Here is a 20,537-nt window from a genome sequence, read left to right on the forward strand (position 1 = left end):
GTAGCCAATGGGTTTCAAACTCCAGTGAGTTAGGGACTTTCACTGCATGTAAAGACAGATTTCAGCGGATTGAACGGACAAGACCAATAATGGGCCCAATGGTCAAGAAAGTAGTTTCTGCACATGCTGTAGAGGGAAGTGAGGGGCAGATGGAGCTCGTTCTAAATGGCTTCGGTCCAGTATACCTGAAGGAGCGTCTCCACCCCCATTATCCAGCCCAGACACTGAGGTCCAGCGCCGAGGGCCTTCTGGCAGTTCCCTTGCTGCGAGAAGTGAGGTTACAGGGAACCAGGCAGAGGGCCTTCTTGGTAGTGGCGCCCGCCCTGTGGAACGCCCTCCCACCAGATGTCAAGGCAATAAACAACTACTGTATTTTTCGCTCTATAAGACGCACTTTTTCCCTCCTAAAAAGTAAGGGGAGATGTGTGTGCGTCTTATGGAGCGAATGCAGGCTGCGCAGCTATCGCTGAAGCCAGAACAGCGATGGTGTTCTACTATGGTAGTATCCTACTATGGTGTGTCAATACCTTCTCTCTCTCTCGCGCCCTCCTGGGTCATAACCCTCGCTCTTTATTTTTCTCTGTTTCGCAGGTGATGTCCTGGATGTTCTGGGTTACAAGGCTGAGCTCGGAGAGGTAGGAGCTGTGGGAGAATCTTGGCGATGAGATGGATGGCAGAAAGGAGCGAGGAAAGGGGTTTTATTAAGGGGAGTGGGGGGGTGAGGCGGGGAGGGGGAAGGAAAGTGGTGGCGGAAACACCCACCTGCAGAGCTGCCCCCTGTTATCGGGAATAATAACAGTGATAATGGTCACCTCATTAATTTATATACTCCCATTAGGATGCATGGCATTCCACAGTGCGTAAAAGGACAAAGTCCCTGCCCCAATGAACTTACAATCTATTAAAAAATAATAATAATCTTAAACTCCCCAATGTCCCGTCTGGAGGAAGAAAATCCATCGTTCGAAAGGCATATTTGTCCTGGAAGCAGAAATGTCCTATTGACTTAAAAACGTGGACCAAATGAAACCTTCGCTGCAGATCACCCCCCCCCCAAAAAATGTTTATGTAGGGTGGCTTTTTATATGCCCTCCATTAGGCCTCGTCAAAATAGGCATTATTATTATTTTATAATAATTTTTATTTAATTTTTTATTTTTTAGATATTTATACCCCGCCCTCCCCAGCCAAGACTGGGCTCAGGGTGGCTAACACCAAATATACTAAAAACAATCAATTGAAATACAGCTTAAGAAACAAGATTAAAATACAACATTAAAACATTAAAATGCAGCCTCATTTCAGTGGAAACTCAATCAAAAACTTTTTTGGGGATAAAAAGGTCAAGTTTTTATTAGTTTTATTAGTTTTCAATTCCAACAATCCAATAAGGGTAAAGGTAAAGGGACCCCTGACCATTAGGTCCAGTCGTGGCCGACTCTGGGGTTGCGGCGCTCATCTCACTCTGTTGGCCGAGGGAGCCATCCTACAGCTTCTGGGTCATGTGGCCAGCAGGACTAAGCCGCTTCTGGCGAACCAGAGCAGCGCACGGAAACGCCGTTTACCTTCCCGCCAGAGCGGTACCTATTTATCTACTTGCATTTTGACGTGCTTTCGAACTGCTAGGTTGGCAGGAGCAGGGACTGAGCAACGGGAGCTCACCCCGTCGCGGGGATTCGAACCGCCGACCTTCTGATCGGCAAGTCCTAGGGTCTGTGGTTTAACCCACAGCGCCACCCGCGTCCCACAACAATCCAATAATAGAATAAAAAAAGAGGCAACTGTTATTTTGGGTGATATTGCTGGCCACTGGAGGCTGCTGTATTTGGGCAAATGTCAGCTGTGCCCCACCAGCTTCGCTCTGCTCTCCGCCAGCTCCCCACCTGCCTACCTTCTGTTGGGATACTGCCAGGGAGATATGGCCCATCATGGCCCCCACGTCGCCTCCGGACGATCCATCGATCTCCCGTAGATACAGTATCAGCAATTAGCGACACGAGCTCCAGAAAATAGCTTGCCACATTCCAGAACTGATGCACGCTCTATCAGCAGAGTTCGCACAGTGAAAGTTGCACGCAGGAGAGCATTATTGAGAAGTTTATTCAACGTTGGTCAGAACAAAGAAAAAACATGACTGCCTGCTTCGGTATGCTCAGGCACAGAGAGAAACAAAAGCATAGACACAACAGAAACACCCTGTGAACAGGAAACACGCAGACTCTGTGACTCACAAAGCCTGCTCCCTTTTAAGGTGGAACGGAAATATCCTAACACCTTCTTTCTTACATCCAGTCCAGAGGTGTTTCTGCCTCTCAACATCTTCCCCCTCCTTCCTCTCAGTTTTGATCATGTCAGAACTCGGCAGGGATCAGGAATAGGAGAATGGTGACGAAACTGCATTCATTGGCTCCACCTGCCATTGCCTCTGGCGCCCCCTACTGTCGAGCTCCCGGCCTCTCACCCTACCAGTCCCCATGCTCACCCAGCCACCACTGTAACCCTTTCTTCTCCTCCTCTCTCCCGGCCTCCCCCAGAAGACGGAACCAGTGGACTTCTCTTTCAATCCCCTGGCGGACCCCAAGTTCACCTTCTGGGATGCAGCGCTGCTGGAAGCGGTCAAGCTCGGTGACCCTCATGTACACGAGTTCTTCCGCCTCCTCTCCCTCTGCCACACGGTCATGTCCGAGGAGAAGAGCCCAGGTTGGGATTGGGGTCTTTTAAAAAATCAGGGGGAAGAGGAGGAGGTGTTGGTCCTGCTACAGGGGTGGAAAGTCTTCTGAAGTTTACAGCATGTTATTCCTTGAAGGAGAACTACCGTATTTTTCGCTCCATAAGATGCACTTTTTTCCTCCTAAAAAGTAAGGGGAAATGGAGCCGAATTGCCCAGGGGCGAAAAGCAGATTGTGCTTTTTTTTTTTTTTAAAGAGGGAAGGGTGTGTTGAAACGATTGGCAAGCGATTGAGAGGGAGATAAGGGACGCTAGCGATAAAGGAGGCTGCCTGGGAGTGGGGAGGTAAAGACAGTGAACTTGCAAGGAGAGGAGACAGGAATACTAAAACAAGCAATGAGGAAAGAAGTTAGAAGAAAAGGAGGAGCAAAAAACTGCTCCAGCTAAGGAAAAGACGCTAAGGCAAACAAGAGGGAAGGGGGTGTTGAAACGAAGCCGCTGAGCTGCTGATCGGCAAGCGATCAAGAGGGAGATAAGGGATGCGCCAAAACCACCCTTAACCTAAAACATGCAGTGAAGCGGTTTAAGAAGCATAACAATTAAATTGGTTAATCATAGAATTGTAGAGTTGGAACGGACACGAGGGTCGTCTAGCCCAGCGCAGGGCTTTAACCCAACAACTGAGCTATTCCAGCGAGTAAAAAGCAGTTAAAACAACAACATGAACTTCAGGGGCGAAGGAGATGTGACTTTAGGAGCCCGCAGAATGCCAATGCTGATGGCGGTCTCTTGTACAGTCATACCTTCGGTAACAGATGTTTCAGGTTGGGCGTTTTCTGGTTATAAATGCGCCAAAACCCAGAAGTACTGGAATGAGTTACTTCTGGGTTTCAGCGCATGCACAGAAGTGCTAAATCACACTATGCGCAGAAGACCAAATCTCAACCCGCGCATGCGCAGATGCGCCTCTGCAGGTTGCAAACGTGCCTCCCGCACAGATCACATTCGCAACCCGAGCGCCCACTGTATTTCAGGAGGAAATGCAGCAGTTCTGCAGTGCCAGTTTCAGATTCCTCTCTCTCTTTCTTCTCCCTCTTTACCCAAACAGGGGAGTTGTTTTACAAAGCCCAGTCCCCAGATGAGGGCGCCCTGGTGACCGCCTCCCGCAACTTTGGCTTCGTTTTCCGCGGACGCACCCCCAAGACCATCGTGATCCAGGAGCTGGGGCGGCCCGTCACCTACCAGCTTCTGGCCATCTTGGACTTCAACAACGTCCGCAAGCGCATGTCAGTCATTGGTGAGAACGGGAGAGGCGCCGGTGGAGATGGGGATGGGAGGCCAGGGGAGCAGCTACAAAAACCTTGGCCTAGTGCAGGGGTCAGCAAGGCTTTCTGGACATGGGCTGGATCACTCCCGCAGAGATCCTCCATGGGCTAGGCCAGCGCAGACTCTCAAGAGTCTCCTCCAGCACCATAGTTCAAAAGCATCAGTTCTTCGGCGATCAGCCTTCTTGATGGTCCAGCTCTCACTTCCATACATCACTACTGGGAAAACCATGTCTTTAACCATACAGACCTTTGTGGGCAAGGTGATGTCTCTACTTTTTAAGATGCTGTCTAGGTTTGTCATTGCTTTTCTCCCAAGAAGCAGGTGTCTTTAAACATTTTTTTTCAACTTGAAACTACATATATTCCACCTCTAGCTCATTGGGGGAAAAACGAGCTAAAACAGCAATAAAGAAATTTCAACCTGCTTGTGCTTAAAATCTGTGGGGTTTTTGTCTCCTCTCCCTTTGCCTCCCCTCCCTGCTCCCCATAAGTACGGAACCACGAGGGGCAAATCCGGCTGTACTGCAAAGGAGCAGACACCATTTTGCTGGACAGGCTTCACCCGGGACACCAGGAGCTGTATAACGTCACCACTGACCATCTGAATGTAAGTAGTTTTGGGGGGAGCAAGAGAGGGGGTGAGTGGAAAGCAAGACTGCCGTTCTGTGGGGCTAGTGATGGTTGCCAGTTTGGGCAACTTGAATAGAGGCGTTTTAGATGCCAAACTTTTTTCTTTTCTTTTTGGCTTGGGCATTTGGGCCTTAATTTGAAGAGGGATTGGGAATGCGTATGTGTCCTCTGTTTTTTTGCTTTTAACGGGGTGGGGTGGGGTGTGAGCCATCCTCTTGACATATTCTCTGCGGATCAGCATTTTTAGGTTCTTGTTCAAAGGCTGTTTTTCCGTTTGGTTTCCTGTTGCTCTTCTTGCATTCTAAACCCCTTTCGGATGCTTTCGTGTTTAAAAAAAGAAGCGGCGACGATTAACTAGAATCGTACTGAGTTAGGGGCAAACCACGGTGATCTGCAAAAAGTGCTTCCGGCTTTTCCACCTCCTCCTTCTCTTCTCCTCTCCACCCCCAGGAATATGCCGGTGAGGGTCTGCGGACGTTGGTGCTTGCCTATCGCGACCTTGAAGAGAGCTACTACACAGGCTGGGCTGAGCGCCTGAAGCGAGCCAGTTCCGCCGGCGAGGGTCGCGAGGAGAGATTGGCCCGGCTTTACGAGGAAGTAGAGAACGACATGATGGTTGGTGTTTTTCACCTCTGTGTTGTTCTTTTTGACATCTGGTGGGAGCGTGTTCCACAGGGCGGGTGCCACCACCGAGAAGGCCCTCTGCCTGGTTCCCTGTAACTTGGCTTCTCGCAGCAAGGGAACCGCCAGAAGGCCCTCAGCACTGGACCTCAGTGTCCGGGTAGCATGATGGGGGTGGAGACGCTCCTTCAGGAATTAGCTGCTTTTATTTTTGCCAATTGTATACAGTGGTACCTTGGTTTCGATTACAACCATATTGGATTACAACCACATCAAACCCGGAAGTGTGTGTCCCTTATTTTGGATTACAACGCCCCCTCTTTTTCTTACAACACATTTTTGGGGGGAGGCCCCATTGGTGAAAGCTCACCTTGGGTTACAACCTGTTTTGATTTACAACCGGACCTCTGGAACGGATTATGGTTGTAAACCAAGGTACCACTGTATAGTCACTCACTTTATATATCCACTCCTCTTTGGAGGGAATTTTTCCGCTAAAATCTAAAAGCCATTTTATAAACAAACATGTTTTAGAGAAGCATTATCCCTATTGCATCTCCAACAGTTAGATACCTTAGATAACCCTTTTTTAAACAAACAAACAAGAAAGGGATTTTTAAAATTCGTGTTGGTTGTATGGAAGTGAGAGCTGGACCATAAAGAAAGCTGATCGCCGAAGAATTGATGCTTTTGAATTCTGGTGCTGGAGGAGACCCTTGAGAGTCCCATGGACTGCAAGAAGATCAAACCTCTCCATTCTGAAGGAAATCAGCCCTGAGTGCTCACTGGAAGGACAGATCCTGAAGCTGAGGCTCCAAGACTTTGGCCACCTCATGAGTAGAGAAGACTCCCTGGAAAAGACCCTGGATGTCGGGAAAGATGGAGGGCCCAAGGAGAAGGGGACAACAGAGGACGAGATGGTGGGACAGTGTTCTCGAAGGCACAAACATGAGTCTGACCAAACTGCGGGAGGCCGTGAAAGACAGAATTGCCTGGTGTGCTCTGGTCCAGGGGGTCACGAAGAGTCGGAAACGACTAAACAACAACATGCCGAAATAACTCTTTGGGAGGCTTAACCCTGAAAACCCACCTACAAATGATTCATATCGGGGGGTAGCCTGACAGGAATAGCCCTCCATATTTCCATCAGCCTCGTGACAGTTTTGCCTAGTGGGCGGGGATGATGGGAGCCGGGAGTCCAGCAATATATCTGGAAGGAACCACATCAACTGCTTTAAATAAATAAGTGCCCTTTTTTTAATCGGGAGGTTCCAAAGAAGCCCCTCGTTTTAAGCTCCTGATCTTTCCTTTGCCGCTGCATGTGTTCCTGTCATTCGTGAGAGGTCGCAGATGCCGACAGGTGGCTGCGGTTTGCGAGGAGCTTCCTCACGGGCCAAATTTGGACCCGGGAGTCAGACGTCTCCCATTTTGTGGCGTCAGGTAACTTGGCCTTTTGTTTCTGTCTCCCTCCAGCTGCTGGGGGCCACCGCCATCGAAGATAAGCTGCAGCAGGGCGTCCCGGAGACCATTGCCCTCCTCACGCTGGCAAACATCAAAATCTGGGTGTTGACGGGAGACAAGCAAGGTGAGGCGGCCATTCCAAATGCCGGCGGAACGTGTCCCGTTTTGCAGCCCGACCCAGGAATGTCCTCGCAACTCTTTATTACGGCACAGCCTGCTAAATCCACTTTCACACTGTACATTCAAAGTGCTGCAATACCATTGTAAACTGTCAGGGCTTCCCCCAAAGGATTCTGGGAGCTGCCATTTTGTGAAGGCTGCTGACGGTTGTTAGGAGACCCCCCCTTGCCTATTTCCCTCACAGAGCTGCAGTCCCAGACTGGCTTAACCATCAGTCCCCCTTTCCAGGGTACTCTGGCTCTGCTGTTCAAGATAGGTTCTCGGGGCCCCGTTTTGAAAATTTTGGTTTTTTTTAATAAAATAATATTTATTACTTTTCCAACAATTTAAACATTACAGACATTACAAAACAAAATAGACAATACAATACAATACAAAAACACCACAGAACACTAACATATTAAACTAACACAACAAAATAAAAACAATTTACAACACATCATACAATTTCATCATCCTATCCTTCATTCGCTTATTTCAACGACCTCCTCGCACCTCCCTTTTTGTATTCCACTTCTGTTAATTGTTTCAGAGGGTTTTTTTGAAAATTTTGACTCCTGGAGGGTTTGGGTTTTGATTCGGGCCTGTCCTCTCTCTCTCCTCCCTCAGAGACGGCCGTGAACATCGGCTACTCCTGCAAGATGCTGACGGACGAGATGACGGAGGTCTTCATCATCACGGGGCACACGGTTTTGGAGGTGCGGCAGGAGTTGCGGTGAGTGGAGGCCCGCGGGCGTGGCCCACTTGGTGGTGGCCCCTCCATTAGGGAGCTTTCTCTGCTTTTCCATTTCTCTGGCACCAAACATTGAGTGCAAGCAGAAAGTGCTGCTCTGTTAGCTAGTCAAGGTGTGGAGGGAACACATTACCTGCTACTGGTGTTGTTCCAGCAGTGGTGATCTCTTGGGGCCGGATTTGTGAAATGGACAGGTCTAAAGACAGCAGTGGATGGAGCAAAAACCAGAAATGGTCAGGGGCAACCCTTCTCTCTCCCTTTCTTTCTTTCTTTCTTTCTTTCTTTCTTTCTTTCTTTCTTTTTCTTTCTTTCTTTCTTTGTTTCTTTCTCTCTCTCTCTCTCTCTCTTTTAGAAGACATCTGAAGGCAGCCCTCTTTAGGGAAGCTTTTAATCTTTAACAGACTACTGTATTTTAATGCTTTGTTGGAAGCCGCCCAGAGTGGCTGGGGAAACCCAGTCAGATGGGCGGGGTATAAATAATAAATTCTATTCTATTCTATTCTATGCTATGCTATGCTATGCTATGCTATGCTATGCTATGCTATGCTATGCTATGCTATGCTATGCTATGCTATGCTATTCTATTCTATTCTATTCTATTCTATTCTATTCTATTCTATTATTTTCTCTCTCTTTCTCTCTTTTTTCTCCCTCTCATTTCCACACTTCTCTCTGCTACTCCTTCTCTCTCCTTTCCTTCCTTCCTTCCTTCCTTCCTTCCTTCCTTCCTTCCTTCCTTCCTTCCTTCCTTCCTTCCTTCCTTCCTTCTCTCTGGTCCCTGTGCTACCCGTTGCCCCTTTCCAAGCCACACAAGCGGAAAGGTAACATTCAAAAAATTTAAGCCCAATGAACAACAACAACAAAAACCCACAGGAATGGTTTGCGGTAGTTCCCTCTGACCTGCCGAATCTGCCCCTAGAGGGTTTGGAAAGAAGGCAGATGAGTCCTTGGCTGGTTTTCCGTGGCTGCTTCTCAAATCCTTTCCCCCGCCCACTTTCCTCCCCACCTTCTCCGGCAGGAAGGCTCGAGAGAAATTGGTGGACTCTTCCCGCTCCGTGGGCAATGGGTTCACCTACCAGGAGAAGCTCTCTGCCTCGAAGCTGACGTCCGTGCTGGAGGCTGTGGCTGGGGAGTACGCCCTGGTGATCAATGGGCACAGCCTGGTAAGTGGGCGCCTTGGGGGGGTACCTAGGCCGCATTCACACCATACATTTAAAGCACTTTAGGTAAAGGGACCCCTGACCATTAGGTCCAGTCGTGATCGACTCTGGGGTTGTGGCACTCATCTCGCTTTACTGGCCGAGGGAGCCGGCGTACAGCTTCTGGGTCATGTGGCCAGCATGACTTAGCCGCTTCTGGCAAACCAGACCAGCGCACGGAAACGCTGTTTACCTTCCCGCCGGAGTGGTACCTATTTATCTACTTGCACATTGACGTGCTTTCGAACTGCTAGGTTGGCAGGAGCAGGGACCGAGCAATGGGAGCTCACCCCGTTGCGGGGATTCGAACCGCCGACCTTCTGATTGGCAAGTCCTATGCTCTGTGGTGTAACCCACAGCGCCACCAGTGTCCCAAAGCACTTTAATACCTCTTTAAACATAGAATCCTTGGAGCTGTAGTTTAAGGGCCCAGAGAGTTCTTGGGAGACAATATTGCCCCTCGCAGCTACAGTTACACATTCTACGTATGGTCTTTTTGTGGGAGGCAGATTGCTGGTTTGTTTTTGTTTTATTATTCATTTTGTTTTCTCTTTTGGGTGTGTGTGTGTGTGTGTGTGTATTTGTTATTAAATTTTCTGCTTTAAAATTCAGAATATTCATTTAACCAACCGTAAAATATCAGTGACTTCCCTTCTTCCATGGTTCATTTTGCATAACATAAATCCCTGCATATTTTAAATAAATCGAGCCATTCAGTATTCCATTATTACATCCATCAAAAGTTATTTACACTGTTGAATTGATCTTAATTCTTAATTTTGTGTTTTCGTGTTGTGAACCACCCTGTGATCTTTGGATGAAGGGCTGTAAATAATAATAATAATAATAGTAATAATAATTTTCCTGAAGTGGTTATTTGCTTGTCTGGATGATAGATATGTGGGATTGCGTCCCTCACTCTCCTCTCTCCCCACAGGCACATGCCCTGGAGGCCGACATGGAGCTGGAGTTCCTGGAGACGGCCTGTGCCTGCAAAGCTGTCATCTGCTGCCGCGTCACCCCCTTGCAGAAGGCTCAGGTGGTGGAGCTGGTGAAAAAGTACAAGAAGGCCGTCACGCTGGCCATTGGCGACGGGGCCAACGATGTCAGCATGATCAAGAGTGAGTCCCGAGGCGGCGCTTGCGTGAGCTTTCGTCCTTTTAGTTCTGCGGATGCGTTTTTTTTAAAAATGCCACAGCACAAAAGGAAAACGCGTTGGGAGGGAGGAGGAAATAAGCAGACTTCTGTGACGAAGGCCTTTGCAGGGTGGGAAAGTTCCAGAGAGAGGCAGAGCCAGTTGGCTGCCCTGATGGATTGAGGCACCTGCTTCCCTGCTCTGGCCCTGCCTATAATTAAAATGTGGCCTCTTGGAAGCAAATGTGGTCTTCTATATGGGAAAAAGAGGGACGCGGGTGGCGCTGTGGGCCTACGACTTGCCGATCAGAAGGTTGGCAGTTGAAATCCCCGCGACGGGGTGAACTCCCGTTTCTCGGTCCCTGTTCCTGCCAACCTGGCAGTTCGAAAGCACGTCAAAGTGCAAGTAGATAAATAGGTACCACTCCGGTGGGAAGGTAAACGGCTTTTTCCGCGCGCTGCTCTGGTTCGCCAGAAGCGACTTAGTCATGCTGGCCACATGACCCGGAAGCTGCATGCCGGCTCCTTCGGCCAATAAAGCGAGATGAGCGCCACAGCCCCAGAGCTGGCCACGACTGGACCTAATGGTCAGGGGTCCCTTTACCTATATGGGGAAAAGGCTCCTCTCTCCTGTTTTAGAAACAGAGAGAACCATGTGTGCTTTGTCCTTCCTAAGATGGAAGGTGGGGGATCTGAGCTTGGGATACCCTAGGAGCCTGACTTCCCCTTACCCCTTTTCCTGTTTCCTGCGTTCCCGCCAGCCGCCCACATCGGTGTTGGAATCAGCGGCCAGGAGGGCATCCAGGCAGTGCTGGCCTCGGACTACTCCTTCTCGCAGTTCAAGTTCCTGCAGCGCCTCCTGCTGGTCCACGGGCGCTGGTCCTACCTGCGCATGTGCAAATTCCTTTGCTATTTCTTCTACAAGAACTTCGCCTTCACCATGGTGCACTTCTGGTTCGGCTTCTTCTGCGGCTTCTCTGCCCAGGTGACTCGGCTGGCGAATCGGAGGGGTGGGTGGGGCGGGGGTCCGCAATGGCGCCTCCCTCCAGGCTCATGCTTTGTCCTGCTTCCTGGATGAGAAGCACGTTGAGTGAGCGTAGCCTATCAGGGATGGCTGGCCCCCGGGCCTTAGTTTGAGTACCCATGATCTAAGAGCAATGAAATAACTAGGAGGGCCTGGTTTTCAGCTATTTGGGTCCCGAGTTGATTAGAGACTTGATGTTGTTGAGGGCTGATGAAGTTGGAGGTTTGAAAATCCTACTCCCAGTCCCCCAAAAAAGCCACTGTAAAATGTTTTGGAAATGCAGCAAACCCAGCTGAGTGACTGGGTTCTGTTTTACACCAGCGGGCCTGCAGGGGGCAGCAAAGACTCCTTTTGTTCTCCTCTCCCTGGTCTCTCAATTTCTCCCTCTTATCTTTTCAAAGACTGTCTACGATCAATATTTCATCACGCTGTACAACATTGTCTACACCTCGCTGCCAGTGCTCGCCATGGGTGTCTTTGACCAGGTCAGTCATGTTAATTCCGCAGTGTGATATAGCGGTTAGAGGGCAGCAGATTGGCAAAGGCTGCTGTGAGCCAGATGGACCAGTGGCAGGGGCGGTGAACCCAGGGCTCTCTCAGCTATGTGGGCCCCACATGTTTTTCCCACCCGTCATGTCCCAACCAATCAGGGATCCTAGAATTGTAGAGTTGGGAGGGATCACGAGGATCATCTTGCCCAACATAATCTTTTGCCCATTGTGGGGCTCAAACCCACAACCATGACATTAAAAATTTCATGCTCTTCCTACTGAACTATCAAATTCAAATGTAATTACAGGGGGGTAAGGTGGTGTTGAGCCCCAGTGGTCAGGGACGCTGCAAATCCAGCAAGGGCCAGAGGGTTAAATCAGTGGGTTAGATCCTTAGCTTGGGTCAGTGGTTCCCAAACTGTTCAAGCGACTGCCCCCTGTGCTCCCTACCCTATAAATAGCATTACAGTGGTACCTCGGGTTACAGACGCTTCAGGTTACAGACTCCGCTAACCAGAAAATAATACCACGGGTTAAGAACTTTGCTTCAGGATGAGAACAGAAATCGTGCAGTGGCACAGCGGCAGCAGGAGGCCCCATTAGCTAAAGTGGTGCTTCAGGTTAAGAACAGTTTCAGGTTAAGAACAGACCTCCAGAACGAATTAAGTTCTTAACCCGAGGTACCACTGTACTGAGAACTGCAGTTTGCATGACCTACCAGGGAAGATAAAAGTTGCATTATGGCACTTTTATTAAAAATCCAGTTAGAAGTATTTCGTTTAATTCAATAAATGGGCTTGATCCAGCGATACCAGCTTTTCAAAGTCCTTTACACCTCCAGCATCCCCAAGCAGCCCCCTTGCCTCCTAACACCCTCCCCCGGGTAATCCCACCATCCCCCGGGGGGCAGTGTGATGTAGTGGTTAAGAGCGGTAGTCTCGTAATCTGGGGAACCGGGTTCGCGTCTCCGCTCCTCCACATGCAGCTGCTGGGTGACCCTGGGCCAGTCGCACTTCACTGAAGTCTCTCAGCCCCACTCACCTCACAGAGTGTTTGTTGAGGGGGAGGAAGGGAAAGGAGAATGTTAGCCGCTTTGAGACTCCTTAGGGTAGTGATAAAGCGGGATATCAAATCCAAACTCTTCTTCTTCTTTCGGAACCCCTGGGTTAGATATTGACGGAGCAGTGCCCCCTTTGCCTGAATGGCCAACTTATTCTGGTTTGTGTCTCTCTGTGCGTGTGTGTCTATCCCCTCTGGCGAGTCTGCGTTGAGTGTGCCACACCCAATTTTTGTTCCTGTCTGTCCCTGGCCTGTGTGCCCCACTTGGGGTGGTCCTGCGCTCAGGCCTAAAGGCTTAGCCCTGTCCCACTCCCTTTTGCTAGGATGTGCCTGAGCATCGCAGTTTGGAGTACCCCAAGCTGTACGAACCGGGGCAGCTCAACCTGCTCTTCAACAAGCGGGAGTTCTTCATCTGCATCGCTCAAGGGATCTACACCTCCGTCTTCATGTTCTTCATCCCCTACGGGGTCTTCAGCGACAACTCCCACCTGGCCGACTACCAGTCCTTTGCCGTCACCGTGGCGACCTCCCTCGTCATCGTCGTCAGCGTGCAGGTAGGACAACAAACTCACCCACCCCAACAACAACATATATATCTAGATATCTATATATATATAGATATATTTTTATATATATCTCCCACAAGTCCTGGCTTTCTAGTCCTTATCTGCTGCGAATAAAACAGCTGTTCTACCCAAGGTGTATTTGCAACTGCATGAGCCCAGGGGGCCAAGGGTGGTGCATTCTGGGATATTTTTGCTAGGGGGCTAAAGGCAGTGCATTCTGGGAGATTTTTGCTCAGTGGCCAAGGGCAGTGCCTTCTTTTTTTCCCCTTCAATTTTTTAATTAATTTTCCAAAATTTGTAAACACACAAACAAACATAAATCCTAGCTGTATTTAATCCACTCTTAGTAACATTGTTAAGTGACTTCCTCAAATCCCCCTGGCCAAATATATATATATATATATATATATATATATATATATATATATATATATATATATATATATATATATGCTTTCGTAGATTTTCACGGGTACAGGAATGCAGGTTTTGGTGTCCTCGGGTGTCTTCCCGTGTAAAAGTTGGGGTGTCTAGGCGACGTTTCGACGAGGTCTCACTCGTCATCTTCAGGCTGGTGCTTTCGGCTTCTTGTTACTGGAACAGAGCAGGATCTCAGTGTTTGAGTTCCTATAAATACTGTTGAGGGGGTGTGGTGTATAGCCTCCAATGTTCTGGGCAGAGAGGAAGTTCCCAGGCTAGTGTGCCTTTTCTTCTTTTGTTCCTTAATTACTTGAGGGATATCTTGAGTGATTTCTTGAGTGATATCCTGAGTACCACTTAGGTGGGTCATTAGGTGTGGATTAGTTGCTAAAGTCTTTGTGTCTTGACCTCTTGAACTTTGTGAAGAGTTTTTCTGAGAAGATGGCTGTACTGCACTTAGTTGTGCTCTGGCTTGGCTTCGTGTATAGGGGCGAGCTGTGGTTTTGTGGCCTGTGTCAGCCAGATCTGTGTAGGGATTGCAGGGGGGTGCAGCATCCGGAGGTGCCACCATGGTTTGGCTACTGGTTTCCCTACACAGATCTGGCTGACACAGGCCACAAAACCACAGCTCGCCCCTATACACGAAGCCAAGCCAGAGCACAACTAAGTGCAGTACAGCCATCTTCTCAGAAAAACTCTTCACAAAGTTCAAGAGGTCAAGACACAAAGACTTTAGCAACTAATCCACACCTAATGACCCACCTAAGTGGTACTCAGGATATCACTCAAGAAATCACTCAAGATATCCCTCAAGTAATTAAGGAACAAAAGAAGAAAAGGCACACTAGCCTGGGAACTTCCTCTCTGCCCAGAACATTGGAGGCTATACACCACACCCCCTCAACAGTAATTATAGGAACTCAAACACTGAGATCCTGCTCTGTTCCAGTAACGAGAAGCCGAAAGCACCAGCCTGAAGATGACGAGTGAGACCTCGTCGAAACGTCGCCTAGACACCCCAACTTTTACACGGGAAGACACCCGAGGACACCAAAACCTGCATATATATATATATATATATACACACACACACACACACACACACACACACACACACGTATATATATATCTATATCATTGTAACAGTTTTCCAAAACAAATTTCTCATAAAATTTACTTAATCACCATCTTTCTTTCTTTTCATCTTTACTTCCAACATATTATTCTATAACTTCACATATTTAAATCCTAAGTCTATCTGTTATTTGCAAGTATTTCTATTTAAATTATCTTAGCATATTTAACTAAATAGTCTTTGAATTCCGTCCATTCCGCAAGGGCAGTGCATTCTGGGAGATTTCTGCTAGCCCTTGGCATTGGTGAAAGGGGATCATTGCAACGCATCCCCAATTGTAATTACTGCGTTATTATGAGTTTACTGTATAATCTTGCCAGGAGGCATGGCTGCGAGGGGGTGTCACTGTGAAAATCAGGAAGGGACCCTGCGCTTCTGAATTTGCCGCTGCCCCGCTGGTGGTGAGGGGAAAGCACTCTACATATGCTCAGTGGAACCTTTCTCCACTGTGGGGTGGCAGGAAGCGCCTGTGCCGTCCCTCGCCCCACAGGAAGCGCCTGTGCCGACCTTCTCTCCCCCCCCCCAACAGATTGGCCTGGATACAGGATTCTGGACGGCTATCAACCATTTCTTCATCTGGGGCAGCCTGGCTGTTTACTTCGCCATCCTCTTCGCCATGCACAGCGACGGCCTCTTCCAGCTCTTCCCCAACCAGTTCCGTTTTGTGGGTGAGTCTGGAGACTGCTTCTCTGTTTGGGTCTACAACTTCCTCTCTCTCCGCCCTGCCCTCTCTCACACATGCCTCATTTCTTTGCCTCCTTGCAGAACTATTATTGACAAAGGTGGTGCATTCTGGGAGATTTCTACTGGGGCCCAAGGGCTGTGCATTCTGGGAGATTTCGGCTGCATGGCCAGCGGCCGTGCATTAATAATAATACTTTTTTTATTTATACCTTGCCTTTCCCGGTTCAAAAGCCGGGCTCAGGGCGGCTAACAACAAATTTAAAACACTTAACTGATGCAACAAAAAACAGCATAAAATACAGTATAAAACGTGAATAACAATAAATTCAGAATTCAAAAATCAATTTAGGGGGGAAATCCATCCAATAAACATTAGATGATCACCAGGGCTAACTGGCTAAATTAGTCCTATTTGGGCCAGCATGGAGACCAAGGGAGAATTAGCTGTGGGATCCCAGAGCTGGTAATCTTCATAAAAAGGGGAGGGGGAGGGAAGGAAGGGGAATAAAAGATCAAGCTAAGTTGAAAGCCAGGCGGAATAGCTCAGGCCCTGCAGAAGGAAGTTAAATCCTACAGGGCCCTGGTCTTATGGGACAGAGCATTCCACCAGGTCGGAGCCATCACTGAGAAGGCCCTGGCCCTGGTAGAGGATCATTGAACTTCCTTAGGGCCCGGGACCTCTAAACTATGATTATTCATGGACCTTAAGGTCCTCTGCGGGGCAAACCAGGAGAGGCCGTCCTGTAAATACGAGGGCCCAAAGCCACAAAGGGGACATTTCTGCGAGGGGGCCAAGGTGCATTATGGGAAAGTTCCTTTACACTTTTGTACAGGGGAGGGGACGGCAGGGGGACTTGGTGTCCAGGCTGTCGTGAGCTCCCCTGCTTCCCAGATCAGAGGTGCCTCTGAATCTCTCCCTCTCTCCCTGACCTCTTGCTTTCCTTCCTCTGCCCAGGCAATGCCCAGAACACACTAGCCCAACCTGCCGTGTGGCTGACCATTGCCCTGACCACCGTCGTCTGCATCATGCCTGTGGTCGCCTTCCGGTTCCTCAAGCTGGACCTGAAGCCTGAGCTCTCGGATACGGTGAGTTTGGGTGCAGAGGGATCCCAAATGGAAGATGGGGTGGAGGCCCTTCCTTCCTTCCCCGCCCCCCCCGAGGTAGACACCTTGTCTGTCTGCCAGCCCCTACTCTCCCTGGCAAACTCAGGTTCCAAATTTCCTTCTCTTTTTAATTACCATATTTTTCACTCTAAGGCCATAAGATACACCTAGTTTTTGGAGGAGGAAAACAAGAAATAAAATATTCTGAATACCAGAAGCCAGAACAGCGAGAGGGATCGCTGTGCAGTGAAAGCAGCAATCCCTCTTGCTGTTCTGGCTTCTGGGATAGCTGCACAGCCTGCATTCGCTCCATAAGACGCACACACATTTCCCCTGACTTTTTAGGAGGGAAAACGTGTGTCTTATAGAGCGAAAAATACGGTATTATTTTTTTTAATAATGAATACGTTTTGATGCAAGCAAAAAAAAGAATGAGATGGTTCAGCAGGTAGAGCATGAGACTCTTAAATCTCAGGGTTGCGGGTTCAAGTCCCACATTGGGCAAAATATCCTGCATTGTGGGGTGGGGTGGCCTGGATGAACCTCGTGGTCCCTTCCAACTCAATATTTCTCAACACCTGTCAAGCATAACCAGAGCGCAGAGAGATTGGAATAAAAGAAGAAGTGCCATTCTTGCGTTCAGTTGTTATCTATTATGTCGACAGTGGCTATTGAGGGTCTCAATAACACGGGACACTGACGTAAAGCAGGGCATCTGTAAGGTTTTGGATCCAACGCTTTTCGTGACCCGCCCTTGCCACTCCATCGTGGCACATCAAGGGTTCTGACGGCACTCTTGCCCAGGTAGCTACATGCAGAAAATGCCCAAAGGCTCTTCCAACCAGATCATAAAGCATTCTATAATCCCACATTAAAGCTTCTGCTTCTAGCAGGTCTCATCTGTCTGCCCTGAGAGGTGCCAGTTCACTTAAGTCCGCAGCCCAAATCCTTGGGGATATTGCTGGCAGCCATATTGGGCAAGGCCAGCCTCAGCCAACCGGATGCCCTCCATAAGTTTTGGACTACATCTCCCATCACCCTCCCTGATCGGCGTGGACTTCAACTCCCATCAGCCCCAGCTGGCTCGATCATTTCTCGACTACAACTCCCATGAGTTTCTAGCCGGCACGCCCATAGAGTTACAGACACAATGGCCTGGGTTAAAAGTGGTTAAAAGTCTCAGACTAGAACCTGGGAGATCTGGGTTCGAATCCCCACTCATCCCCAGGTGTGATCTTGGGGCCAGTCACTTTCTCTCAAACTGACATGCCTCACAGGGTTGTCGTGAGGAATATGGGGACGGGGAGGCAGATGGGTGCCCCCACGAAAGAGGGGGGGAAACAGATTTCCTTGCTGCCTCTGACTCTCCCCTCCTCCCCGCTTTCTCATTTCCCCCCCCTCAGGTGCGCTACACCCAGCTGGTGAGGAAGAAGCAGAAAGCCCAGCACCGCTGCATGGGGAGGGTGGGCCGGGCAGGCTCTCGCCGCTCCGGCTACGCCTTCTCCCACCAGGAGGGCTTCGGAGAGCTCATCATGTCCGGCAAGAACATGCGCCTCAGTTCCCTCGCCCTCTCCAGCTTCAGCGGCCGCCCCAGCGCTAGCTGGATTGAGACTTTGCGCAAGAAGAAGGGCAGCGGTGGCGGCGGCGGCGACAGCAGCGTGGCCAGCAGCCCTAGTGGGGGTGGGCCTGACAAGACGCTGAAGGTGTGAGGAGGAAGGTCCCGGGACAGACAGATAGACACACGCAACGGACGGAACTCCCTGCCTCAGGAGGGGCGGGGAGGGCTGCCCCACGGGCCAAAAATGGGCCCTCCCCCGGTAGCCGCAGAGATGCGGATCTTACCGGATGGATCGAGGAGGCCTAGGAGGCTTGTGGCCGTATAACCAAAAAGATGATGATGATGATGATGATAATAATCATAAGAATAATTGACTGCTGGCTTACAGTGGCAAACAGGTCACTGGCTGGGTTAGGGGGTGCACAGGTGTAACCCCCAAACACACACACACACACACACAACCCTCAGACTGATGTTACCCTGAACTGTTGTGCAAAAGGGAGTCTTTTTTTTCTTCTTCCAAGAATGAAAAACCCAGTGACATCTCCCTGAACCGCACATGAATGTATCTGGCTTGGAGGCGCAAGAAGGTTGGGGGCGCTTAAAGGTGCGTCGGAGGCTGGAGCCTCCCGTCAAGAGGCGGCAGGCGAAAGATTGGGGGGCGGGCGCCCTGCACCCCGCTTTCGACCCCCCCTCCATGCCTTGTCCTCCTATCATCTAATCGTGTCTTTTTAATATATATATATATATATACAGATCTATATGAAAGAAAACGATCCACGTTTACAAAAAAAAAAAAGGAGGAAAAAAAAGATTATTATTTTTTTCTATTCCACATTGGCATTGGAAGTTCTCTAGGCGTGCCTCCCTCGGGCACAGGGCGGCGGTGTTTAAAGGACAAGGTTGGACTGGCACGGCTTGGGAGATCCGTGGTTCCCGCTTCCGCAGGAGCTGTGCCACCCAAAGTGCGAGGGAGAAGAATTCGGGCACGAGGTTGCTAGCCTCCAGCAAGATGCCTGGAGCATGGATTGCCTTTGGGGGGGGGGAGGTTGCAGGGGGGGAAGCTTTGAAACACATCGGCTATTTTCTCTGGCCCCCCCCCCTCGAAGGACCTGCTTGGTTTGTTATTTTTTGCCCTCTTGTCTGCGCCCCAGAGAGTCTACACCCTTGGGTCTGTTATTCCCAAGGCAGGAAATAGTTTAAGAAAAAGGAAAAAATATTTTTATATAACGTAGGACCTCGGCTTGCAAGCAGGCTCCCTCCTCTTAACCACCCACCCAACCAACCACCTTTGCCGATTTTCTGGTTTCCACCAGCAGAAGCCCACCCATCACAGCAGAGCTACCTGGATGGCGCAAATGTTGAGCTGAGAATGGGACGGCAAGGGACTTCACCTGTTGTGCTGGCCAAGGATGAGGAATCGGCTGGGCTCAGGCCACAGCTTCCCCCATCCTTGCGCTCGGCTCGGGGCTTTGCTACTGCAGCCCGCGGAGGATGTGAGAGGGCGTCAAGCCCTTTGCACCCAGTTTCCTCACCACCCTCCCACAAAGCAACATTTGTTCTGGCAAACATCCTGCAAAAGTTTACTTGTCCTGCAAAAGTTTATTTAAAATAAATAAATCCAGGCACTTGTGGCGAGTCGCTGTGTGAGGACACGCCTCGTGGAACTGTTCCAGAGATATGCTAGGAACTGGGGCGTTGTATGTAAGGATAGCCTTACTCAGAGTAGACCTACTGAAGCGAATGTTTGTGACCAGCTTAGGCACATTTCGTTTCAGTCGGTCTGACTCTGGAGTGGATACAAAGAGGATCGCCAGCAGGGCCTGAAAGTCAGGATTTGATAGCCTCAAATTCTGCTTCGAGCATGTAATTCTCTCACTGGCTTGCACTTCAATCCTAAATGGCAAATTTTAAAATACATACACCTCTGTCGTGTCTATATAGACACACATGCATAGTCTTGACCACAACAACAGTCCCAACAGCCTCATAGGCCAAAATGTTGGGGCCTAGGAGGCCTCAGGTTTCCTTGCCACTGTCGGGATAAGGAAAAGCCAGTAAATTTAAGATTTCTCTGTGGGTGGGTTCCTTCCTTACTCTGCTGTGTGACTTTGGGCCACCTCCCACCCAGTTTTTGAAGTTTCCTAGCATATCCCTCAAATTTTCTTTCTCCCCCCCCCATCTCAGAGGCACAGGCAGGGGGCTAGTTTTTGCAGCGGCAACATTTTAGGTCTGCCTCTCACCCGTCCCCCTTCTTGCCTAAAACCCGACTTCGATACCAAAGAGAAAAGTTCATTGGGAACCGGGGGACGGCGGGTGGGGGGGAGAGGATTGCCATGGACTACCTTATTTTTATTGTGTGTGGTTTTTTTGGGGGGGGGGGTTGCAGGGTGAGAGGGGCTTTATAAGCAGGGCAGCCGTGCCGTGCAAGGACCGAGGGACATTCCATATAATTTATTACATATTTCTATACTTGGCAGAATTGTATCATTTTATGGGTATAAAGAGAAATTGCATTTTCTTAAAAAAGACCAAAAAAAGC

At 49.4% G+C, this 20,537-nt stretch overlaps 1 protein-coding gene across 2 annotated transcripts in view; it reads left to right on the plus strand.

Moving 5' to 3' along the window:
• ATP8B2 (ATPase phospholipid transporting 8B2) overlaps positions 1-20,537 on the plus strand; it is a 53,138-nt gene extending 32,601 nt beyond the window's left edge. For both annotated transcript variants that reach the window (XM_081891338.1, XM_081891337.1), the window contains 15 exons: positions 592-635; positions 2,535-2,700; positions 3,777-3,965; positions 4,488-4,603; positions 5,077-5,241; positions 6,721-6,832; positions 7,498-7,603; positions 8,640-8,784; positions 9,758-9,941; positions 10,716-10,939; positions 11,380-11,463; positions 12,852-13,082; positions 15,179-15,317; positions 16,289-16,419; positions 17,841-20,537. In XM_081891338.1, coding sequence (XP_081747464.1) covers positions 592-635; positions 2,535-2,700; positions 3,777-3,965; positions 4,488-4,603; positions 5,077-5,241; positions 6,721-6,832; positions 7,498-7,603; positions 8,640-8,784; positions 9,758-9,941; positions 10,716-10,939; positions 11,380-11,463; positions 12,852-13,082; positions 15,179-15,317; positions 16,289-16,419; positions 17,841-18,146 — 2,342 coding nt within the window. In that variant the 3' untranslated portion in view covers positions 18,147-20,537. The remainder of the gene's footprint in view (positions 1-591; positions 636-2,534; positions 2,701-3,776; positions 3,966-4,487; positions 4,604-5,076; positions 5,242-6,720; positions 6,833-7,497; positions 7,604-8,639; positions 8,785-9,757; positions 9,942-10,715; positions 10,940-11,379; positions 11,464-12,851; positions 13,083-15,178; positions 15,318-16,288; positions 16,420-17,840) is intronic.

The sequence above is a fragment of the Podarcis melisellensis genome (assembly GCF_964234715.1).
Source record: "Podarcis melisellensis genome assembly, chromosome: 16".
Taxonomy (NCBI): Eukaryota; Metazoa; Chordata; class Lepidosauria; order Squamata; family Lacertidae; genus Podarcis; species Podarcis melisellensis.